General features: G+C 34.1%; 1 protein-coding gene across 10 annotated transcripts in view; it reads left to right on the forward strand.

Moving 5' to 3' along the window:
• The window catches only part of NfI (Nuclear factor I), a 171366-nt gene that overhangs the window by 91475 nt on the left and 59476 nt on the right, over positions 1 to 20415 (forward strand). For 9 of the 10 annotated variants that reach the window (XM_065364373.1, XM_065364375.1, XM_065364369.1 and 6 more), the window contains one exon: positions 3664 to 3819. In XM_065364373.1, coding sequence (XP_065220445.1) covers positions 3664 to 3819 — 156 coding nt within the window. Of the gene's footprint in view, positions 1 to 2836; positions 3251 to 3663; positions 3820 to 20415 lie in introns of those variants that run through there. The other variant, XM_065364374.1, reaches the window with a different exon arrangement.

Raw genomic sequence — 20415 nt, forward strand, 5'->3', positions numbered from 1 at the left:
CTTTAAAAGTGGAAATTTCTTTGTAAATTTACGCGATCTAGCCAAAAATTGTACACGTATTTTTGCAATCTATCAAGATATACTACATTTTTACGCTGAATTTCAAAAAAAATTCTCATTTCGATACAAAAACTGGAATTTTTGCCCCAAAAATGGTACATCTTTGGCGAGTACCTCCCCCTCCGCCTTCCTTCAACTAGAAAAAGTCCGTAGGGTGATTATACTCGTATTTTTCACTAATGATTGTTGCAAAAAATAAGCATTTGACAAATCAGATTCTTCAAGAACTGGAAAAGGAATATGAATTTTTTGTTGGGATACCTACCAAAAAATTGATGCATTTTTTCAATATTCATCTCAGACAAAAAAATGAAAAGAAGTGAAAAAATTCCATGATTTATTTTTTTTTTGAAAATTGAGAATTGGTTGCTGTTCCAAAAATTAAATCTTTTTCTTGTTAGAACATTATGAAATTAAAGCATTTTTTTTTTTAGATATTTTGGTGAAAAAACAAAAAAAAAAAACTGGAAAAGTTTATGATTGAAAAACAATTTTTTCACACTCAAGTTGAAATTGAAACAAAATGAAAAAATCTAACTTTTTGACAAATGGAGTTTTTGAAAAAATTGAAAAATCACAAAAAAAGTGAAGAATTTTAAGTTGTGTTTAAATGAACGATGATGAAATTCTTTTTATTGATGAGGTGTAGGAAAAAAAATGTTTAAAAACCAAAAAAACTCAAAAATGAGAAAAATCATATTTTTAGTGAAGAGAAATTGTGTGATTTTTTTTCTAGTTGAAACACTTGCCTGAAGGATGAAAAATGAAAGAATTGAAAACTTAGCTAAATGAATTAATAATAATATAGCTCTGAAGAACTCAAACAAAAAATTAATAAATAGTTTAATTCTTTTTTAAAAAGTTTGGAAAGAGTTATGTACATTGCCCTATTTTAGCTCACTTAAAATGAATTGAATGTACGATCTGTAGATTTAATTTATTTTCAGAAAGAATTTGCGCAACCCTTTTTGAACCAACTTCTGTGATTTCATCAAAATTGAGCTGGATTGAAAGAACATGCCTTGAAATGGGAACTCGAAACCAAAATTTCAAGTTCAGAACTTTAGTTTTGAACAGTTGACGAATTTGTGGAAATAAAGTTTGCTATGATGGCGTCGAATTTCTTCTTGACTATTAAATGATTTCAAGAAAACAAACTGTCCCAAACAGGTGATGTCTTTATTTAAATTTTCGTGACGCGAAAACAGCAATTTTTGAGTCATTCTGGAGACTCTTTAAAGTTTTTAATTGTTTTCAGGAAAGTTCGTGGAAGGGCCAAAAATTAAATTTAGCACCTCGAAGCAGTGCTGCCAATTTTTCAATCATTACTGTCAATTCCAAAAAATCGAAAAGGTTTTCTGTTTTTACCATTTTTTTCCGATTTTTTGAAATTGACAGAAATGAACAAAAATTTGGCACCATTGCGTTTCAAAATATTTCCTCAGTTTCAAGAATTATGTATTTTGATACTTTGGCTTAATTAATGCGAAATATTTGCGAAGAAGAAATTTTCAAAACACGAATTCATCCAAACATCAGTGATTTGCAAATTTTCAACTGATCATATAGTAAAACCCTAAAAAAGTGGTCTTGGATTTTGACAGCAGTAGCATAGATCGACGCTGAATCTCAAATACTTTCATTTGGGACTGAGTCATTTTCCCCAAAACAGGTTAGCAAAAAAACTGTGATTCTTTCGAAAATTCCACCTCTTTGAGGACCCATTTCTTCCCCTCCTGGGGCACCTCTGGAGCTTAAAAAAATTCTGAGTAACTTTCAACTCAAAATGAAGATCTCTGCTGAATTTGGTCAAAATACTTCGCCCTTTTTTGGGGTGGAGGGGGGATCCACCCTAAGAATCGCTTGATGTGCAAAAAGTATAAGATCACTGATCATTTTTTTCAAAGATTGCATCCAGGTAGATAATATTTTCTCGATGTCATCTTCAGACTTAGGTATAGAACTCAAACTATCGATAAAGCATCGAATCCAATAGATTTCTTGAAATAAACTCGATACGTATTTTATCGATTTAAACATACGATTATTCATTGATAAAATGGCTGGGAAGTGAAGAAGTAGGTAGGTCTATATATTTTGATCACATCATCAGTATCACTCACAGGGCACTGGAATTCCAGACCCAAACGTGTCACCTAACTCGTCTACACTTTCCCTTATTCAAAAAAAAAAAAAAGGCTCTTTCTACTTCTTTCAGAATAAGATCGCATCATTTCGACGATCTTACCGTTTGGTTGCGTGTTCTAAATATATTTACAAAAAAAAAAATATCTCGCTACAGGAGGGCAACGTAAAAGGGAAAGGAAGAGAGCAAGCACTCTCTCATCTCACATAGTACGTACACGAGCTTCTACCTCATCTCCTCATCATCGTCATCATCATCGTCACCATCACCATCAATGACATAACTCTTTACGCATTTTCAGCTCCTGTGCTGAGCATAATCGACTTCATACGGTTGCTGCATATGATCTTTTGACGACTGTATCTATGTATCTATGTAGATGTGCCACAGAAAGTATAGATGTAGATGCGAGAACTAGCAGCATCTTATATCGACTATAGACTCGTATGTAGATAGATATGCAGCGTCGTATATGTATGAGCTCGAGCTCGAGCTATACGGCGGCTCGCAATACTATGCGGGGTCGTTTCCGAATCCAGAAATAAATGTGGGCAGGCCAGTGGGGGCCCAATGTTATAGTTCCTCTTTCGTCGCATTTCCATATAGCTAAACATAATCGTCATTACCGTACTCGACGCAGCAGCAACCCGCTGCGGTAGTTTTATGTTTTTAAAATAGATCACGTGTTGCGGACGCGAAAAAGATTTTATATTTAGATCCGAGTTCTGTACTATCGAATGCTTAAGATTTTGTAAAAAAAAAAAAGGATAAAATTTTGAAAGAAATTTGTTGTTAAAAGTTTACCTATATCTATCGGTTGTGATAGTGTTTTATATGTAATTTTTTATTCGTTGTTTTGTGTTAAAAATTTTTCACCTATTCGCTGATTTAGACGCGTGTGCGGTTCGATGATTGCGCGACATAATGTGAGAAGTTTTCTAGTATATCGTGAAGTGTTTTACGAAAACAAAGAATTGTAACTTACAATGCGACATCGTCGAATATTGCGTTCTATTTGTCGTATACTTGGGAATCGTTTATATGGTATGCGTGTCTATTATTGTTTCTTTTATTCGTTATATTAAATTTCACGATGATGATGTTTCTATTCTATAATAAATGATTTAGTATGAGCTGGGGTAAGAGAGGTCTGTACGTACTCGTACTTTGGGTGATGATTTTTCGTGATTTTTGCCCAACAATGGGATATTAAAAGTGTAGAAAATGTGCTCAAAAATATCTGTATTAGCATAAAGATGGGCTGCGTAGTGCGGATATCGTCGAAACGATCACGTGGTTATTTTTATACACTCTGATACTTTAGTAGGCCCCTCATATTATTACGCTACAAAATCGTCTTCAGTTTTATAGCATGATTGTATTTGTATATTTATTTACCTAAAGTAGCCTATTATTATTTTTTCACCAATGTAATTGTGATTTTTTATTTATTAAAGGATGAATTTCACCCATTCATCGAGGCACTCCTGCCAAACGTGAAATCGTTTTCCTACACCTGGTTCAATTTGCAAGCAGCCAAACGAAAATATTTCAAGAAGCACGAAAAACGCATGTCGTTAGAGGAGGAGCGGCGCTGTAAAGAAGAATTAATGGTGAGTTTTATTATTTCTGTTTGTTGAGATTCTGCATAAACTTTTGAACAGGAGATAGACCGAAAAAAAAATTGAAAAAATGAGAATTTTCTCATTTTTTAAAGTTATTTTGATGCTCCAGTGAGATGCTTTCTCTACCTCAATGATTTTTCAATCCTATTTTTTGAGAGGAGTTTTCTCTGTGATTTTGATCTACTTAGAATTTGAAACAATATACCTATTCAGATTTAGAATACTTTTCGTTGTGAAAAAAAAATGCATTGAACTTATGAAAAAAAAAAAATTATCAAAAAATTCATTAATCAGTACAAAATAATGAAATAATGTTAGGAAATGTTCCTAGGAATTTAGAAAAACTATCTGGAAGAAATTTCAGAATTGGAGATTTTTAAATCTCGATGAGTTCGATGGTTTTAATTTTTGGAGAAGAAAAAAACAGTTCAATGAACGTTTAAGAGTTCATAGAACGAGACCGGATGTTTTCAAAATAAAATAAGAGAATGACCTAAGAATCGATGTTTTTTGAAGAAAAAAAAAGGTTACGAAGATGGAAAGAAGATAAAAGTTCCATAGATAGGCCTTGGAACTTCGGTCAAGTTTTCCTTCACTCTTTTCAGCTGTTTTTTTTCTATTCGCACGTAATACTGCGAATTCGTTTTAATTTTATTAATTTATGTTTGATTTATTGATAACACTGCGAATGAAAGGGTTAGGATAAAATTGTGAACTTCAACTCGACTTCGTTATAAACCACGTAGTTCGAAGTTTGAAATCATACCCGGGAAAAACTTCGAACTTTTAGTTGAGAATAGTTCGAAGGTATTTTTAAATTCAATTTTACCTGATTTATCGTTCTAAAAGTAGGATTATACTTCCAATGGCGGGATTCTGATTAGTGAAATGATATTGAATTCCAATGTTTGGTATAGTTTTATTTTAGTTAAATTTAATTCAAGTGTTTTTTTTTTTTACATACTTTTGTAATTTATTGAGAAATTGTCATAATTTTTTAGAATATATTTCCGAAAACAATCAAATTTTGAATAATTTGGTAGGTACAATGCACCTAAAAAATCGTGGCAAGCTTTGAAAATTTTTTTTCGTACTATCGAAAAAACACATTTAATCACAGTCACATTTGAGGCTCAATTTCAATTGATCCTTATTTTGAAATTTTCTTTTTTTATGCTCCCACCTTTTGAAGTTACCTCTTTGATTTGATTTTTAAAAATGCCCATATTTTTAAATTCTTTCCTAGGCCTAAATCAGTGGTGCTGAGAACCACCTAAAACCGAAAAAAATATCATGGACTTGTTATATTGAAAATTTTTAATCCCCAAATAGGTAGCTCTGTTTTCAAGGAAATGCTTCTTCTTTCACCAAAGACATTTTTATCTCCCTAAATATAGAGATCCTCAATCTTGATTTTTTTTTTCAATACCAACGCAAGTGGAAGAAGAATTGATAAAAATGTAAATAAAAGTTTCCAAATTTTTCCATTTGGTTTCATAATTTCTCTAAATTATCCCTTTCATGATTTTTTTTGGATGGGGGGATTCCAAGTTATTTTCATTCTGTTGTGTAGGTATACTTATAGATGAAGCCTAGGAAAGTTGAGAAAACCAAAAAAACAAAATATGTACCTAATAGATTTTTTTCAAGTGTTAAAGTTACTCTTCAAAAATTCTCATTAAAAAAAAAACTTTCCTTGATCTTTTGTTTTGAAAAACTTCTTTCCATTTTATGTTTTTCTAACATGGTTTTCAACTGTGTTATGGGCGACTTCATTCTGAGGAAGTAACAGAGTATTGAGAAACTATGAGAGATTTTTTGAAGAAAAGATGATTGTACACGTAGAGAAATTGTAACACATATTTAAATTAGAACTTTTAAAAATTTTACACCAAATTTTGTTTTACTTAATTTTTTTTGATTTTTTTTTTTCAACTTGAAAGCCTCAGAGGGCTTTATACAGGGTCAACAATATTCTTTGGTTTGGTACCAGAAGGAGATGTGCTTAAAAAAAGGGTCATTTAGAAACATTTCAACACAGAAATTTAGAATTTCCAATAAAACATTTCTATTATTTACATTTTTTTGATTTTTCCAACTTCTAGGGCTCTCAGCACAACTGAATTTTTAGTGGAAGGGGGGGGGGGGGGGTAAAAATATTGGAAAGGAAATGGGGCAAAAAATTGACAAGATTTTTTTATGGTTATAAAAACACCAATTACCACTACCACTACTTTCGTAGGGATTCGTGTCAATAATGGTTTTGGGGCCCCAATTTTTTCAAAGAGAGCTTCAAAATCCTAAAATTTGCAATTGGATAGAGTTACAACTCTAGGAATCTTATTTCTAGATCGTATTCCAAGAAGCACCAACACGATTTGAGGAGTATTTTTTAAAGTGAGTTTTGTCAGCCTAGACTTAAAAAAAAAATGTACTACATAAAATCTTAAAATGAGCTATTGCACAGTTATGTTTTAGGAATCTTACTTCGTGATCATATTCTAACTACCGATGGTTTTAAGGGCCACTTTCGACACGAGTGAGAGAGAGTGTATTTTTTTGGGCCCAATTTTATTTGTATAAAATCTCCTTTAACTTCGAAATGTGCGATTGAGCTGTTTCAACTGTGGGAATCTTTTATCTGGGGAACATTCTCACTACTAAGTATGATGTTTTAGAGCCAATTTTGACATCAGCATTAAAAAGTGTATTTTTTGACATTTTACAGAGTTTTTTGAAAAGTGTGGGTCCTTCTTCATTTACGAGTACCTAGGTCAAAATTTTACCTCCAAAAGTGATAATTGTTCAAAGGTGATCATAGAAATGAGATTTTTAGGGTAATAATTGCTTATTCGATTTTTTCTTCAGTCCATACCTATGGTACCATTTTTGAACATTTCTGTAAAATTTTGAATCCCTTTCCCTGGTAAGTTTTTCTTAAGCCTACTACAGAAAAAAAAACAAAGAAAATGTTTCAAAACACCGATGTAAAAAAAATATACGATCCTAAATACTCGACACTAATTTTCAATAACGCTGAGAAATTTGGCAAATCAAACACGTACCACGAGCTTAATAATCAATGACGTAAAATTACGCCAGTAAAAAAACTCGATTCAATCTGTTTGGACATTTTTACTCTTGTACCACCCCTAGCAAGAGATTTCTCGCCGTTTCAAACCCACTCTCGAGCAGTCGAGGTAACTTAACGAGGGCAATAATCGTAATTAACCCGGTTGTAATTTCATCTCGCGTGCAAATAAAACCACGTTATTGTACTTGGCTCTGTACGTATCTCGTAAAAATCTCTCGATTCGAATAAGAAAACTTTTTTAAATTGTTTTTTTTCTTTTTTCGCTATTGCAAGTTGAAAAATTTCCACGTATTTGGGGTAAAGATATGCTCGGTATGTGGGGCGAAATTAGAAACGTATTCGAATGAGACTGACGTTATTTATCGTTTAATCTGGCGCTTATACATACGGAAAATGATCGAACATGGTCGTGATACGACGTATACGAGTATAGTACTACGATGTGTAGTACTTTGCTGGTGCCCGTAGGGGTTAAGTTGTTTTTCACGAGGGTGGCAAAGTAAAGAGCATTTAGAAAGATTTTCATTCTGTTTAAGGTCTACATTACGGCAATTTTCGTTCTTTATTTATTTCCTCTCTGCAGTTTCAGCATGATACGAGTATGGCTGTACAACATAGGCCTACACATAAGACGTTTCAAAAGGTTCAGCCGGCGATCTCTGCACATCACAAATTATAATGGATATTTTAACTCGATTATCGCTCGTCTCGAATGCAACATTATATAAGATTTTTATAACCTTCGAGGATACTCGAAGGGTCATCCGAGACCCTCTCGCGTTTATTTTATCGCTCCATAACCATAAGTGGCGATAAAGGTCAAATTTTTGAACACCCTGTACGTGTACTCGACAAACGCACGCCTATATGAGAGCAAATAGAACATAACGAATGCGACGAGCAAAATTGCAGACGAGAAAATGAATCGTTGGTAGCATATTCTACGTGTCTCCTATAACTTGTAGCTTTGTCAAAGAAAACATATCTAGAGATTTGCGATCTTGTCGACAGACAACACTCTTAGCAAAAGGCGCCTCTTTTGCGCTTTAACCGGTGCTATATGCTATAAGATGTCGCCTCATCTCTTCTCCAGCCCTTTTTCTCTTCTTTTTTTCATACGTTTCTTCTTGTACACTTCTTCGTATACAGTATAGTGATCTTCATCCACATAACACCGGAAACTACGCTTCGTATATTTATAACTTTATACTTTTGTTTCAATTGAATTGCGGATGCGATGCGGATACCGAGACAATTAGTTCAGCCCCCTAATCGCGTTTGTTCTTTGGAAAATTTTTATTTCCGAATCAGATCGTATTTATCGTTTAACGGCAGTTCGTTTCGACATCTAACCCTCTATAAATTCGATACCAAGACCAACTCGAATTGTTTTTAATCTCGTGTTAGGCTTAATTAAGCTCCATGTCGATGTACGAGTATCGGATCGTATTCCGCGTCTATTCCGCACACCCCGGATGAAAAGTGTGCCAGTGGAGGTTGCGAACAGTTCCGGGGTGAAATTATTTTAATGTGGGAGAAAAACAGATATGGAATGGGTTCTTTAAGGCAGGAAGAGTTGTGTTTTTTGGAATAAATGTAATCATTGTAATAATTATGAAGAAGATGGGATTGGATTTTTTGGCATTTCGATATACATTTTTTGAACGGAATTGGCTCAAGAAAGGAGACTTCTTTAGCGTAATCTCTCTCAAAGAATATATTTCCTAGCGAAAAAGTTGAAAGAGCATTTAAAAATGCACCATCTGGCAAAATTTGAATAGCTGAATTCGATTTTTAGATATTTTGGAAATTCAGAAAGGCGCATTCCTCATGAAAAAATTAAAATCCTATTTCGTTCAATTTTTTTTTGCGAGCTCCTTACATCAAAATACTGTAGTTGAAAAAGAAAAATCACCTTCATTAGTCCTCAACCTCCTCAAGGGCTTGTGAGGTGCTGAAACTTCAAAAAAAAAACTGTTTGCATCGTTTTAAATTTTAAAATAAATTTCAACAGTGTCGTAAAATCATCATTTTCAATGTTGTGTTTTTTTTTACTTGAAAGTGAAACAGACAAAAAAATGTCTGGACCGAATACTAAAAAATTGAAACAGTATCCAAAAATACAGCACCAAAGGCATATTTCTAATATTCAATTTGGTTGTTTTGATTTTCGAATTTTTTTCCAAAAATTTAGACGTCTCCATATTTTACAAAAAAAAATCAAAATTTGGTAAAATTGAGGTATAAAGCTATTTCCTTTAAGCCTTATTTTCGATACCTCAAATCAATTAGTGGCAGCTTATGAACCTTTTTGGGCTATCTTGCTGATTTCCTGATTTTCCATTTTTAGAAAAATGCTCATAAAAAGCACCAAAAGTAAGTTCAGCATCTTTTTAATCTTCAAGAAAATCAAAAAATCTACTCGGTGTTTTTAAATGGCGTGAAATCACTATACCAATCGACTTGAGAATTCAAAAATTAGATCTGTGTCAATCAAACATTAACTTTCTATCGCAGTTGCATCAAAAGTTCTGATTTTTTTCCTTAAAAATTGAACATTTGATTTTTTTAAAAATTTTCCAAAACTTGAAAATGGAATTTAGCAGCTGAAATTTGGCTAAGTGCTTCCAAGTGATATATTTTTTTGTGTTTTTCCAATTTTTTTTGTTTGATCAAAAAATTTTCCGCTTGTTGGGTGGAGTGGAGAGAGGGGGGTTGAGGCAATAAAAAATGTTTTTCTGGAACAGAAAATACCAAAATGTAAGCCACAGTTTCAGAAATATTCGCCAATGATTTTGAAATCACAAAGTTGAGCTTGTTTTGAAGGTTATAATTTCCAGAATATGTACTTCCAAACAGATCCATAATTGAACAATTTCAAAAAAATTCAGTTTTCGTAAATTTTTATGAACTAAGTATTGTTTTTTTGTACGTAATTGCATTTCCAAAACTAGGGTGAGGGGGATACAGCTGTATCACAATTCGAAATCTGGTCAGACTGTCTCATAAACACAACCTCAATCGCCCTGAATCAGAATTTTTCTTCAGAATCGACAAATTTCAAATTCATCAGTCATCGACTAATCAATTCAAAATCGACTCATTCTGTTCGGTTGTTTTTTTTTTTTGAAATCACGGTTCCTCTGCTAAAGGGGAGGGGGGTTATGTAGCGGCTCTCTATAAAAAATACATGACCTCTCAAATCTAGTTACCAGAAATGTTTGTTATGATTTTCTATTGTTATTCTTTGTTATCAAATATACGTTATGACTCAACAACTCATGAGCTCTTCACATTTCTAATTTCAAATGTAGGAACTACAGTACAAAATGTAAGGGGCGGAGGTCAGAATTTAAAGGATGAAATAGATTGAAGGTATTTGAGCTAAATTTAATAATTCTTGCCCCATTGTTGATCCTCCACGGTGAAAAATTCCAGTTCAAAAATAATAATTTTTTTGGTCTCTATCAAACGTACATTTCCATTTACAGATTGAAACGTCTGTCGGTACTCGGCATCTACTTACTTCAAATACCAGGTATCCAGAAAATTCGAATAATTTTATCGTTTTTACGACCACGACATTTAAATTTCCAACCACATAGGACAGTTTAGCTGATTCGATGGCATAATCGTAAAAGCATCTTCGATGGCAAAAGATAAGAATTGTGCATCGCATATCTCAAAGTTACAAAATTTAGACAACCTTCTCACAAAGTCGAAGGTTGCTGTTCAAATGAGCCGTTTAAACATCGGTCGGAAATTCTATCTGTATTAGTATTTTTTCGACCGAAACATATAAGGTGAAAAAAAAACTGAAAAACCTCATCTATTACAACAAAATAACATGGCAGTCCAGTAACGAAGTTTGTTCATCTCGCAGCTCCCGCGTATATCTATTATGATTTATACTGTTATACACACAGCCGGCAATACCGGCGAAAAAATAGCCCAAAACCAAAAATACTTCATTTTTTTAAAAAAGTGTACTCGGAATGTTCGACGCTCCAGTCTCCACTCGTCGTATAACCTACTAACCAGAAAAAAAGCAGCGCATAACCTCCCAAGCTCTCGGGTATAAAGCACAAAATCGACACGTCGTTTGCAATACTTCGAAAAGGCTTACAAGCTAGAGTATTGGCATCGAGCCACGTGTATGGTAGTACTATTAATAATTCTTCGACCTTTTTTTTTTTTTTTGGTAAAAGAATATATTACATTTTAGAAATACGATATTTCTTTTTCAGTGTATAATATACGCGACAAAGCGAGGCAAGGCTTCGTCCACGGTCCATGGTCCGACGAACGATCGAGTGCTGAGGAGAACATTCGTGTTATAATATTTTTACGATGTAAAATAATATATACTTAATTTAATACACACACACACACGGAGATGTGGACTCGTTAATCAAACACGAGGTGTTTGGGAGGTTATGTAATTACATAGGTTAGGTATCTATAATAATTTTATAAGAGGGTTTCGTCGACTAGGACTAGGCGATCGTGTTACGTAATTTGTTTGATTTATCGCGTACATAGTGACAAATTAACTTAGACTGGACAGCGATATAATGATGAAGTTGTTGGTGGGTTGGGTTGGAGACCACTGGTTCGGATAATATATTCTGTTTTGTGTACATTGTATCGCCTGTTTATATGCGTAGAGATGATAAGGCGATAAAAGATGCTGGAAATAAGAATAGCGAAATACATAAAATGTACAGTTGTGGTTGCTGTGTTGTTGTTTGTTGGTGAGAAGACGAAGAGTGAAGCGAAAACGACCAGAGATATCAATGAATTCAGTTCATTTGAACTCGCTGAGAGTTGAGAGACGATGACAACGATTCCACATGCACATACGAATACGACTACGACTACGTATATACAAATATAGCTACATTGTGAATTATACGAACACACGAGCAAGGTGAGAAGAACGAGTTATGGAATTTTTATTAGAAACGGCTCGATATTTAAATACCTATAGGTTGCGACGAGCCCACAGAAAACGTTACAAATGTGGTGATATGGAAAAGGCGACTTTCTGGGCAGTTTTACGACGTCTAAAGGAGATTACAAGTGTATAGAAGGATGATGAAATTATTTTCAAAAATTCATCAAAAAATACCACTGTATGATTTCGAATGATTTCAAATGATACAAGTACGACAGGAGATTTCTTCAAATTGAAATGTCGATCGATTTAGGCATAGATTTTCAAGATTTGTTTTTCCAGTAACTCGAGAGGTCAAAAATTGGCTATGAACCAAATTTACATTTTCTATCGTAATTTCAACGGGATTTGACTTTTCTCCAGAAGAATAAGCCTTTGAATTTTTAAAAAATTTGCAAAAAAATCGAAAAAACTGAATTTAAAACTGATTGTGCAGGTGTATTTAAAAAGGTCGCCCTTTTGAGGTAGGTCTTTAAAAAAATAGTTGAGGTCTGATTTTCATATTTTTGATGAAATTTTGAATCGATTGGAACCTTTCGGAGCCCTTTTCAGATTTTTTGTTGAACTCACCAAATTGCCATTTTCTACCATAATTTCAATGAAATATGACTTTTTCCCCCTAAAGAATGAACCTTTTAAAATGTAAAAAATTTGCGGAAAATCGAAAAATTAAATTCAGCGTCAATTGTGTAGGTGCATTTAAAAAGGACGCCCTTTTGAGGTGGGCCTGAAAAAAACAACATAGTTGAGGTCAGATTTTCATATCTGATGAAATTTCGAATCGATTAGAACCTTGCGGAGACCTTTTTCATTCGTTTTTTTTGTTGAATTCGTATCATGAACTTTCAGATTAAATCCGATTGATATTCCCATAAAAAATTATTAAATTTAGCTCAAGTACCTTCAACTTATTTTGTCCTTTGAATTTTGATCCCCTCTCCCCCCATCCCCCACAAAAATCCAAAAAGTTATGAAACTTGTAAGATACAGTATTAACCTAACAATAGAAAATTATAAAAGCTCACATTAAAGGCCCACTGATTGTAATTCCTGAACATGTCATTCAATTAATCGTCTTCAAACAAATAATTGATCACAAACTTGCAAAAAAAAGGCTCAAAAAGTCATCACCTTCATCCATTAGAACATTGTGTACGAATATTCTTGTACATGGCATACGTATTCGTACCTTAAGGTACCATATACGTACATTTGCAGTTCCCATTCAATGTGCCACCATATACTTACTCTCACCTCACCTGAACCCCGCCTCCAAGGTATATCTGAAAATGCACCCTCATCTCATCCCACTATGTCGCCACTTGACAAATACGATATTAAAAGCTACCTACCTATCGATAATGAGCACACTAAAAACGCAATTTGAAAAACACTGATAAAAAGCACCTATAAAATAGAGGAACAACGAAGGTGTTAACCGGCATCCGCATCGGCATCCTTATTCCGCACCACCACGTCCGCGTCCAACTTACCCAACCCCTCAGCATATACGACGATATAGAGGGTTATAAATAAACTGATACTGCCGAACGGTAGTAATTTAGAAGACCCTTAACTACCAAACGCCTCTTTAAGTTCGCCATTTCATTAGTTTTTCTGGTGACGTTGGCTGTAGTAGACTACACAGACATACACACACACACACTCTTTCAATACACAATAGTGAAATCTGATTTCGCAGCAGCATACTTCTCTGTATGGTTTAGTACTTCGCAAACTAATCTAGTTTGACAAAGTATCAATTAAGACATTACACTAAAACTGTAGGCAGGTAGTTTTGATTGCTGTGTTGGTGCTTGGTACCTTTTTTCGCCTTTTTAGTTTCTTATGTATGTAGGTACTTACTCGTACAATGTACGAGGTACATATAGTTTTAGGTCTGCATCGAGAGTACTTATTAACTTTTTCGTCCAGGGAAGACCTCAACGTTGAAGAAATATTACCTCGTACTTTCGCAGTATAGGAACTTTTGATTAAAAGTGAACCTTTTTTTAATGGTAACCACTAATGGTTGTATTAATGTGAGTCTGTAGCATATTACGTACTCTAATCCCCTCGAATAAGTTAGAAATCTGGAGTGTCTTTCGCTGAAATCACTTCATAGATTCATGAGTGATGGGCATGTGATAATGGGTATGGGTTTTCTGCAAACAAGAATGACGACCAAAAAAAACAGAAATTGGAAACAAGTTCACAAAATCTTAGAAAGAAAACTTCTACATTTTGTCCAGCACCTTCGCTATTCTGAAAAAAATTCAATAAACTATGATGAAAATGTTGAATGGCATGTCAATTGTCAAAAAACCACATTTTTTTTCAAAATGACCCCACTTTGAGTATCCCTTGCTCGGCTTCTGCAGGCTAATGAGGCTCAAAATTTTTCTGTGTAGTCTCCCTTCTCAAAGTAAACTTCCTAAATACGTAATTTTCGTCAAAATTCAAGATGTGTTTTTTTTTTTTTCAATCCAACCCACTGGTCAACTTGGATTTGTTTTCTAATTCAACCGAGCTATAGCTTTAGAAGCACATTAGGGTGCAATAGCATTAGTAAATAATTTTTTCAATGTAGGAAAAGAGGCTGAAAAATACTTGAAAAAGAATCGAAATCTTTAAAAAGATTCATTGATTGATGAAATTGAATTTGACTATAAAATTGGTTAATTTTTAAAAAGAGTTGACCTAATCCTGGGCTTATTGTTAGTGGAGGTGGCCCGCATAAAAAATTCAAAAGTTTGGGTGTGATCAACAAATTCCAAACAAAGAGTCTCAAACAATTTTTAGAAGAGGAGGCAAAGGAGCAGAGAGACGTATTATCAATTTTTATTTAATACCCAAGTCAAAAAATTGTCCTGGCTAAGTCACAAAATTATTCTCAAAGAAAACGTTAACATTCCTTTTTTTAATAAAACTATTTACCGAGAAAATTTCTTCTTCTAAAAAAGTGTGTTTTTTAATTGACACCGTCCATTTGAACGAGACCGAGCTAGATCAAAAAAGCATGTTTCAAAATAATGGCCAACAAAATTCAAAATAGGTACAAAGTCAGTTTTTGGATTTTTGACGAATTTTTATAAGTTTAAAGAAATCAAAAAAGCTGCTTTTTTATTTACGGCGGTTTTTCAAGATTTCCACGATTTTTTTCTGAACGAAATTTCATTTGAACATTTATTCCTTTCGGCCCTATTCAAAAACTGGCAAGGTAAAGCTGTTCTGGAGGCTCGAGCTAGTTTTTCAATTTTCTTCAGAAATAATTCAAATTGTTTTAGAAAAACCAAAGACGTGACGTTCAAATACAATTGCCCAGAAATACGTAATCGAGGACTTTGAAGAAAAAATATAAATCTTGAAAAATTACTTCGAAAAGTCATGTCTGCTAAAGAAAAAACTAACTGAAATTCCATTTTCTCTCGTAAACGGATTCACTGGACAGAGAGAAAGCCTTGTGTGTAAAATTGAAATTTTGAAACCTGTGAATTGGAGAGAAAACATTTTTTTAAATCCTTCCCTCCCTCCCATATACAATTTTACTCCGAAGCTATAAATTAAAAAAAAACGAAGCAACGTTCACAAATTCTATTTTACTGTACTGTTGAGACGACAGACGAATTTCCTTCTTTTACTCGTAACTAGCTCCAAACTCTTCGTTAAATCAAGCTGGATTTTTTTGATGTTAATAAACTTGCCTACGTTCAGAAGTTGAAGGGGCCAACTGCCTCAATTTTATACCCACAGCTGTTCAAGAGTTCAGTATTATTATACAGTTGTTTCGTAAGAACAGTTTCTGTCGACTTGGTTTTTGATTTTCATATCTTTATCACAAAATTCTTTCTGTTAAAAACCAAGATGCCAACGAGCTATTTTCTCATTTTTCAAAAATCCTGCTAAATCGAAAAATCCACTTCGGGAGCATAAAATTTGGTTCTGAGGGGTAATTGGTGTGCTTTTCCAGTGTGAGAAATTTCAGATCGATCGAAGTTGACGATTGCTTTGGTTTCTTCGTAGGAGCTCTTGTAATGCATTTTTTGAACCCTTCAAATTTTCTTCGGGACACCAATTGATTAAAATTTCACTCACCAGGCTCTCCTAGGTTCTAAAGATCTCTTCAAAATATCCTAAATGTTTTTTAGGTTGTCAAGTACCCATTAAAAAATTTAGCATGTGCCATAACAGCCCTCTCCAAATTAAGTACCTATACTGCTCACGTGGATGAAAAAGGTTGAACACCTCTTTCTTTCATACAACATACGACTTCTCAACACGTAAAACGACCTACCTAAGAATACAAGTACATTTAAACAGCAACAATCTCAATTCTCAGCAAAGAAGACGAAAAAGCTGTGGATGCATGTGATACACCCTCACCTTGCTATCTCCACCGTCTTAACTCTCATCGTAAGTTTCGTTTTCGTCGCTGGCGGATGTTTACACTCCCCATTTGCGGGTTAGCTGGGTTTTTTCCTTTGATTTTATTTTTTAAGAGGACAATAAAAACGTCATCTAGCATTTAGTGTCTGGGAGAATGCTGCGAAGGTGACTGAGATTCGAAAATTATTCCCGGGTAGTTATCGTTCTTCTTCGGGTGCACGTGGTTGACACAGTGTTAAATACCGGATAAAGTATGAGCAAATGCGTTGATTGCACCACCAGCACAACACACTGCAGCGAAGGGAAGACTTTCCCAGTGTTGAATATCTCCGCATCCCTTTTTTATTCCACGGTATTTTCTTACGTACCTATAAAGAAAGATGAAGTTGAAGAGGTTATACAGGAGAAGAGAGAGCCAAGCAAGGTACAGGTAAACAAAAACATAGACGATAGACGAGTATACTAGTATTTTTTGGCTGTAGAATGGATTTTTTTTTAAATCTGGAAAATTAATGTCTAGCTCGCCAGCTATCAATGTATTGGTCATTGACTGCTGCTCGTATATTCTGATGCCATTTGGCATAAGTGTATGGAAAACACGTGGTTGTTGGCTACTGGGATGTCATTCTTTTTCTACGCAAACATTTGGAAAATAACCAAAAATTGAATCACCCCGCTATTAAAATTTTTCTACCAGCGTTGTTCGGAGACGTCGTCGTTGTCGACGGTTAACGTAGGGAAAAGAAAAAGACAAGGTCGTCTCGATAACGTAGCAGCCGGTATCGGCAACCCTTGGCAAATACTGTGGGGACCTACTCCCTCTGTTTTATAACCGGTGCCAGATTGCAACCTTGCCAACCGGCTAGCCAGTATGCAACAATTGGGTTGATGTTATGTATGTAGTACTACACTAGTATACGAGTACGTATGTGGATAGCATAGCATGCCTCCACTTGTTCTTTCTATATGTTCTTCTTCTTCCTCTCCTGCGCCAACGACCTTGCCTTCTTACTCATCATCACTTCTTGTGTAGACGATACCGTTCGACTCCCCTGCCACGGTCCATTCACCATCGAGTGTGTATTAGATATTGGTTGCTGAGGAGATTCTTGGCTACCTACTTGGTTTGTTGAATGTTGGGATTTCCTTTCTTTTTGTTTTTAGTTTGTTGCATGTGATTGGTTGATAGGTTTAATTTATTCTTCCATCTGCTGGAGGTATTTTTGGATGGAATGGTGACCTGCCTTTGATCCAAATTGGGTCAAGGGTGATCTAAAATATCCCTTTTGACGTGAAATTACCTCAATAATTTCAATTTTTTGATTCTTTCTTCCGGCCTCAGCCTGTTTTGAAATTGATATCCAGTGTACCATCAGAGAGGAGGGAGGGGGGGGGGGGTGAAAATTTGATTTTAGAATTTTTCACAGAGATTTACCAGATTTCAAAAAAATATCATAAATACGATCAAAACGAAATTCATAACCTGAAAACTTTGATTTATCACTCGACAGACTGAAAATAGATTTCGTTTACTTGTTCACGAATCTTGAATTTTCAATTTTTTTTCCAAAGATGATCGCCGGAAAAAATTTTGAATTTGAACCGACACAAATATATTTTATAAAAATATTATACTTGTGCCAAAATCGATCCAAAAGGACTCAAAAACAGTGAATACGAGTTTCAAGTATTGCTTTCGTGAAATAAAAATTTTAATTCAATAAAAAAAATAGCGTTTAAAAATTTAAACTTCCCTAATTGTTCAAAATTTACGATAATGAAAGAAAATACTCGAGTATAGAATCACAATATTATTTTAATAGAATTAAAGATAAAATAATTTCCCTGAAAAAAAAAGCAGCAAAAAATAAAAACAGAATAATTATCACTTCAACGTTGTACTTGTACGAGTGTAATTTTAATTAAAATATTTCCCAGATTTTTTCCCCATTTCTTCGCTCTAAGTAAATTTATAGCTTTGAGACAAATTGTTATCTGGCTGGTTTTTCCCCCTCATCTTAATGCTTAGCACTACCTCCATCTCCGCCTCCGAAGACAACAACAGGAACAACGACAACGAGAAAATAACAGGTCAAAAAAAAAGAAGGAAAAAAATAGGTACCTACACGAAGATGGAAATCGGATAAACTGGAACAAAACTAAAGAAGGATGGGGCTAGTGGAGTTAACCAGAAAATACTAATTCGCTTGAAAGTTTGTTTCCATTAACACTTTGTTTAATTAGAGACATTAATCAAGACAGTCCAAGTTTCGAAAAACCGTTATCCTGCTCGCAAAGCACGAGCAGAAAACGTTTAGCTTTACGGCGAGAGATCGGCAATACCCGGGTTAATTCCCGCCTAAATATAATTCTATCGTTTGTGTGCGCTAGTTTTAAAAGGCATGATACATGGAAAGGGTATTACTGAATTTTTTAACGCTGCATTCCGACACAATGCTAGCCCGATTCGGGTTTTAGTATTCTTCTTTTTTTTAATTGTTTTAAATGATTATTGTAAAACATTGCAAATAAATTTTACGCGTCGTTGAGATTTCGTTTCGGATCGTTGCTGTGGCTTTTTGTTAAAAGGGAATCTTGGAGGTGGGGAGGGGAAGAGAGAAAGAGACTGAGAAGGATAGGCAATAGGCATGGAAGGGATTTTGTAGGCACCTATGTAGGAATATTTAGAGTGGTGTGGTTAGGAATGGAAGGGATGAAGTGATTGAATTTTTGAGATCTAAAGTGCACATGTTATTATATATTTTTTGAGAGTTTTGAAGATCAATTCATAATTAAGTAAAAGACACACTCATATCACGTCCTCTTTGCTTTGAATCCACATAATTCAAAAAGTACCATACTGAATTAAGCACAAATCTCGTAAAAAATTGGCTTATCGACGTTCGATGTCAGCTCTCACTTTGTATACAATAAACCAATAGGAATCAGGAACATCGATACCCAAATTATTTCGCGTAATTCAATTATATTTTTGAAAGCAACGAAGCGTTAACAAAATGAGACACCTATATTAAAATGAAAAAGAAAACTGCAGTATCAATTTATAGAATAGAGATAGAAACGTACCAATCAATTTATTCAGCATCTCATATCGTAAATTCATTTTTTTTTCTCGACTTCGCAGTAAAGTTGGAAAATCAAACAGGGTTAAAAACACCCTTTCGTGAACGAAATTCTTTCATCGTAATTTATTCATAATGGTGTAATTTAATTTGCAGATTTTTCCATTCCGAAATGACTCTTCGGTAATCTTTCCAAAGTTCGATTCGTTTCATGCACTCGTCTAATTTGAAAATGGAAAGTTTCGACTAAAGGTCTGATCTTGATTTTTGGCGGATTTTTTCAGCATGTTCAAACTACTTATTTGAGCTTTGTTCACGCAGTTTTATGTATCTTTACTAAAATTTCCAGGAAAAAAATTAAAAATTAAAAAAAAACTTGATCCCTTGTAAGAAAAATTTCTTCTTCTAACAAAACATTTGAAGCCCTAAACAAAATACCACGATCTTTGAAAAAAAAATACCTACATTTCATCGAAAAAAAAGTTTTCTGTTTTTGGGAAGAAACAAAATGCGACTTGGGATATTTTTTTTCATCAAAAACCATACATTCTGGAATTCTCTGACGCATAAAAATGTAGGTACATACCTAACTACATATGAGTAGGTCGTTTCTAGAATTTAAAAAAAATCAAATCCTCAACTTTCTTTGTCATTTCATCCTTCTCGTTTTCCCCAATTGGAAAAATAATGAAGAAAAATGATAGAATTTCAAAACTTTTCCCAAAAATTATTGGTATGGAGGTCATTTGGGAAAGTGAGTTTCAAAGTGGGGGGGGGGGGAACTTCCAAAGAGTAAAGTTTTGTATACTGGTTAAAAATTTTCAAAAATTTTGTCTTTTTCATTCATTTTTTCGAGAAAATTTCTTATTTTTTTTTATCAAGGGGGTTACTTATTTCTCGTTTAGAAAACAACGTGGCCAAAAACGACACAAACCGAAAAATGTTATTTCTGTTTTGAATGCATCAAAATCAAAGAAGTGAAATTCAGAAGCTTAAAACACTCGTGGTGTATTTTGAGATCGTCTTTTTAAAATCCCATTTTTTCCAGTGTAGAAATTATTTCC

This window comes from Planococcus citri, chromosome 4, assembly GCF_950023065.1.
Source record: "Planococcus citri chromosome 4, ihPlaCitr1.1, whole genome shotgun sequence".
In the NCBI taxonomy this organism is placed as follows: Eukaryota; Metazoa; Arthropoda; class Insecta; order Hemiptera; family Pseudococcidae; genus Planococcus; species Planococcus citri.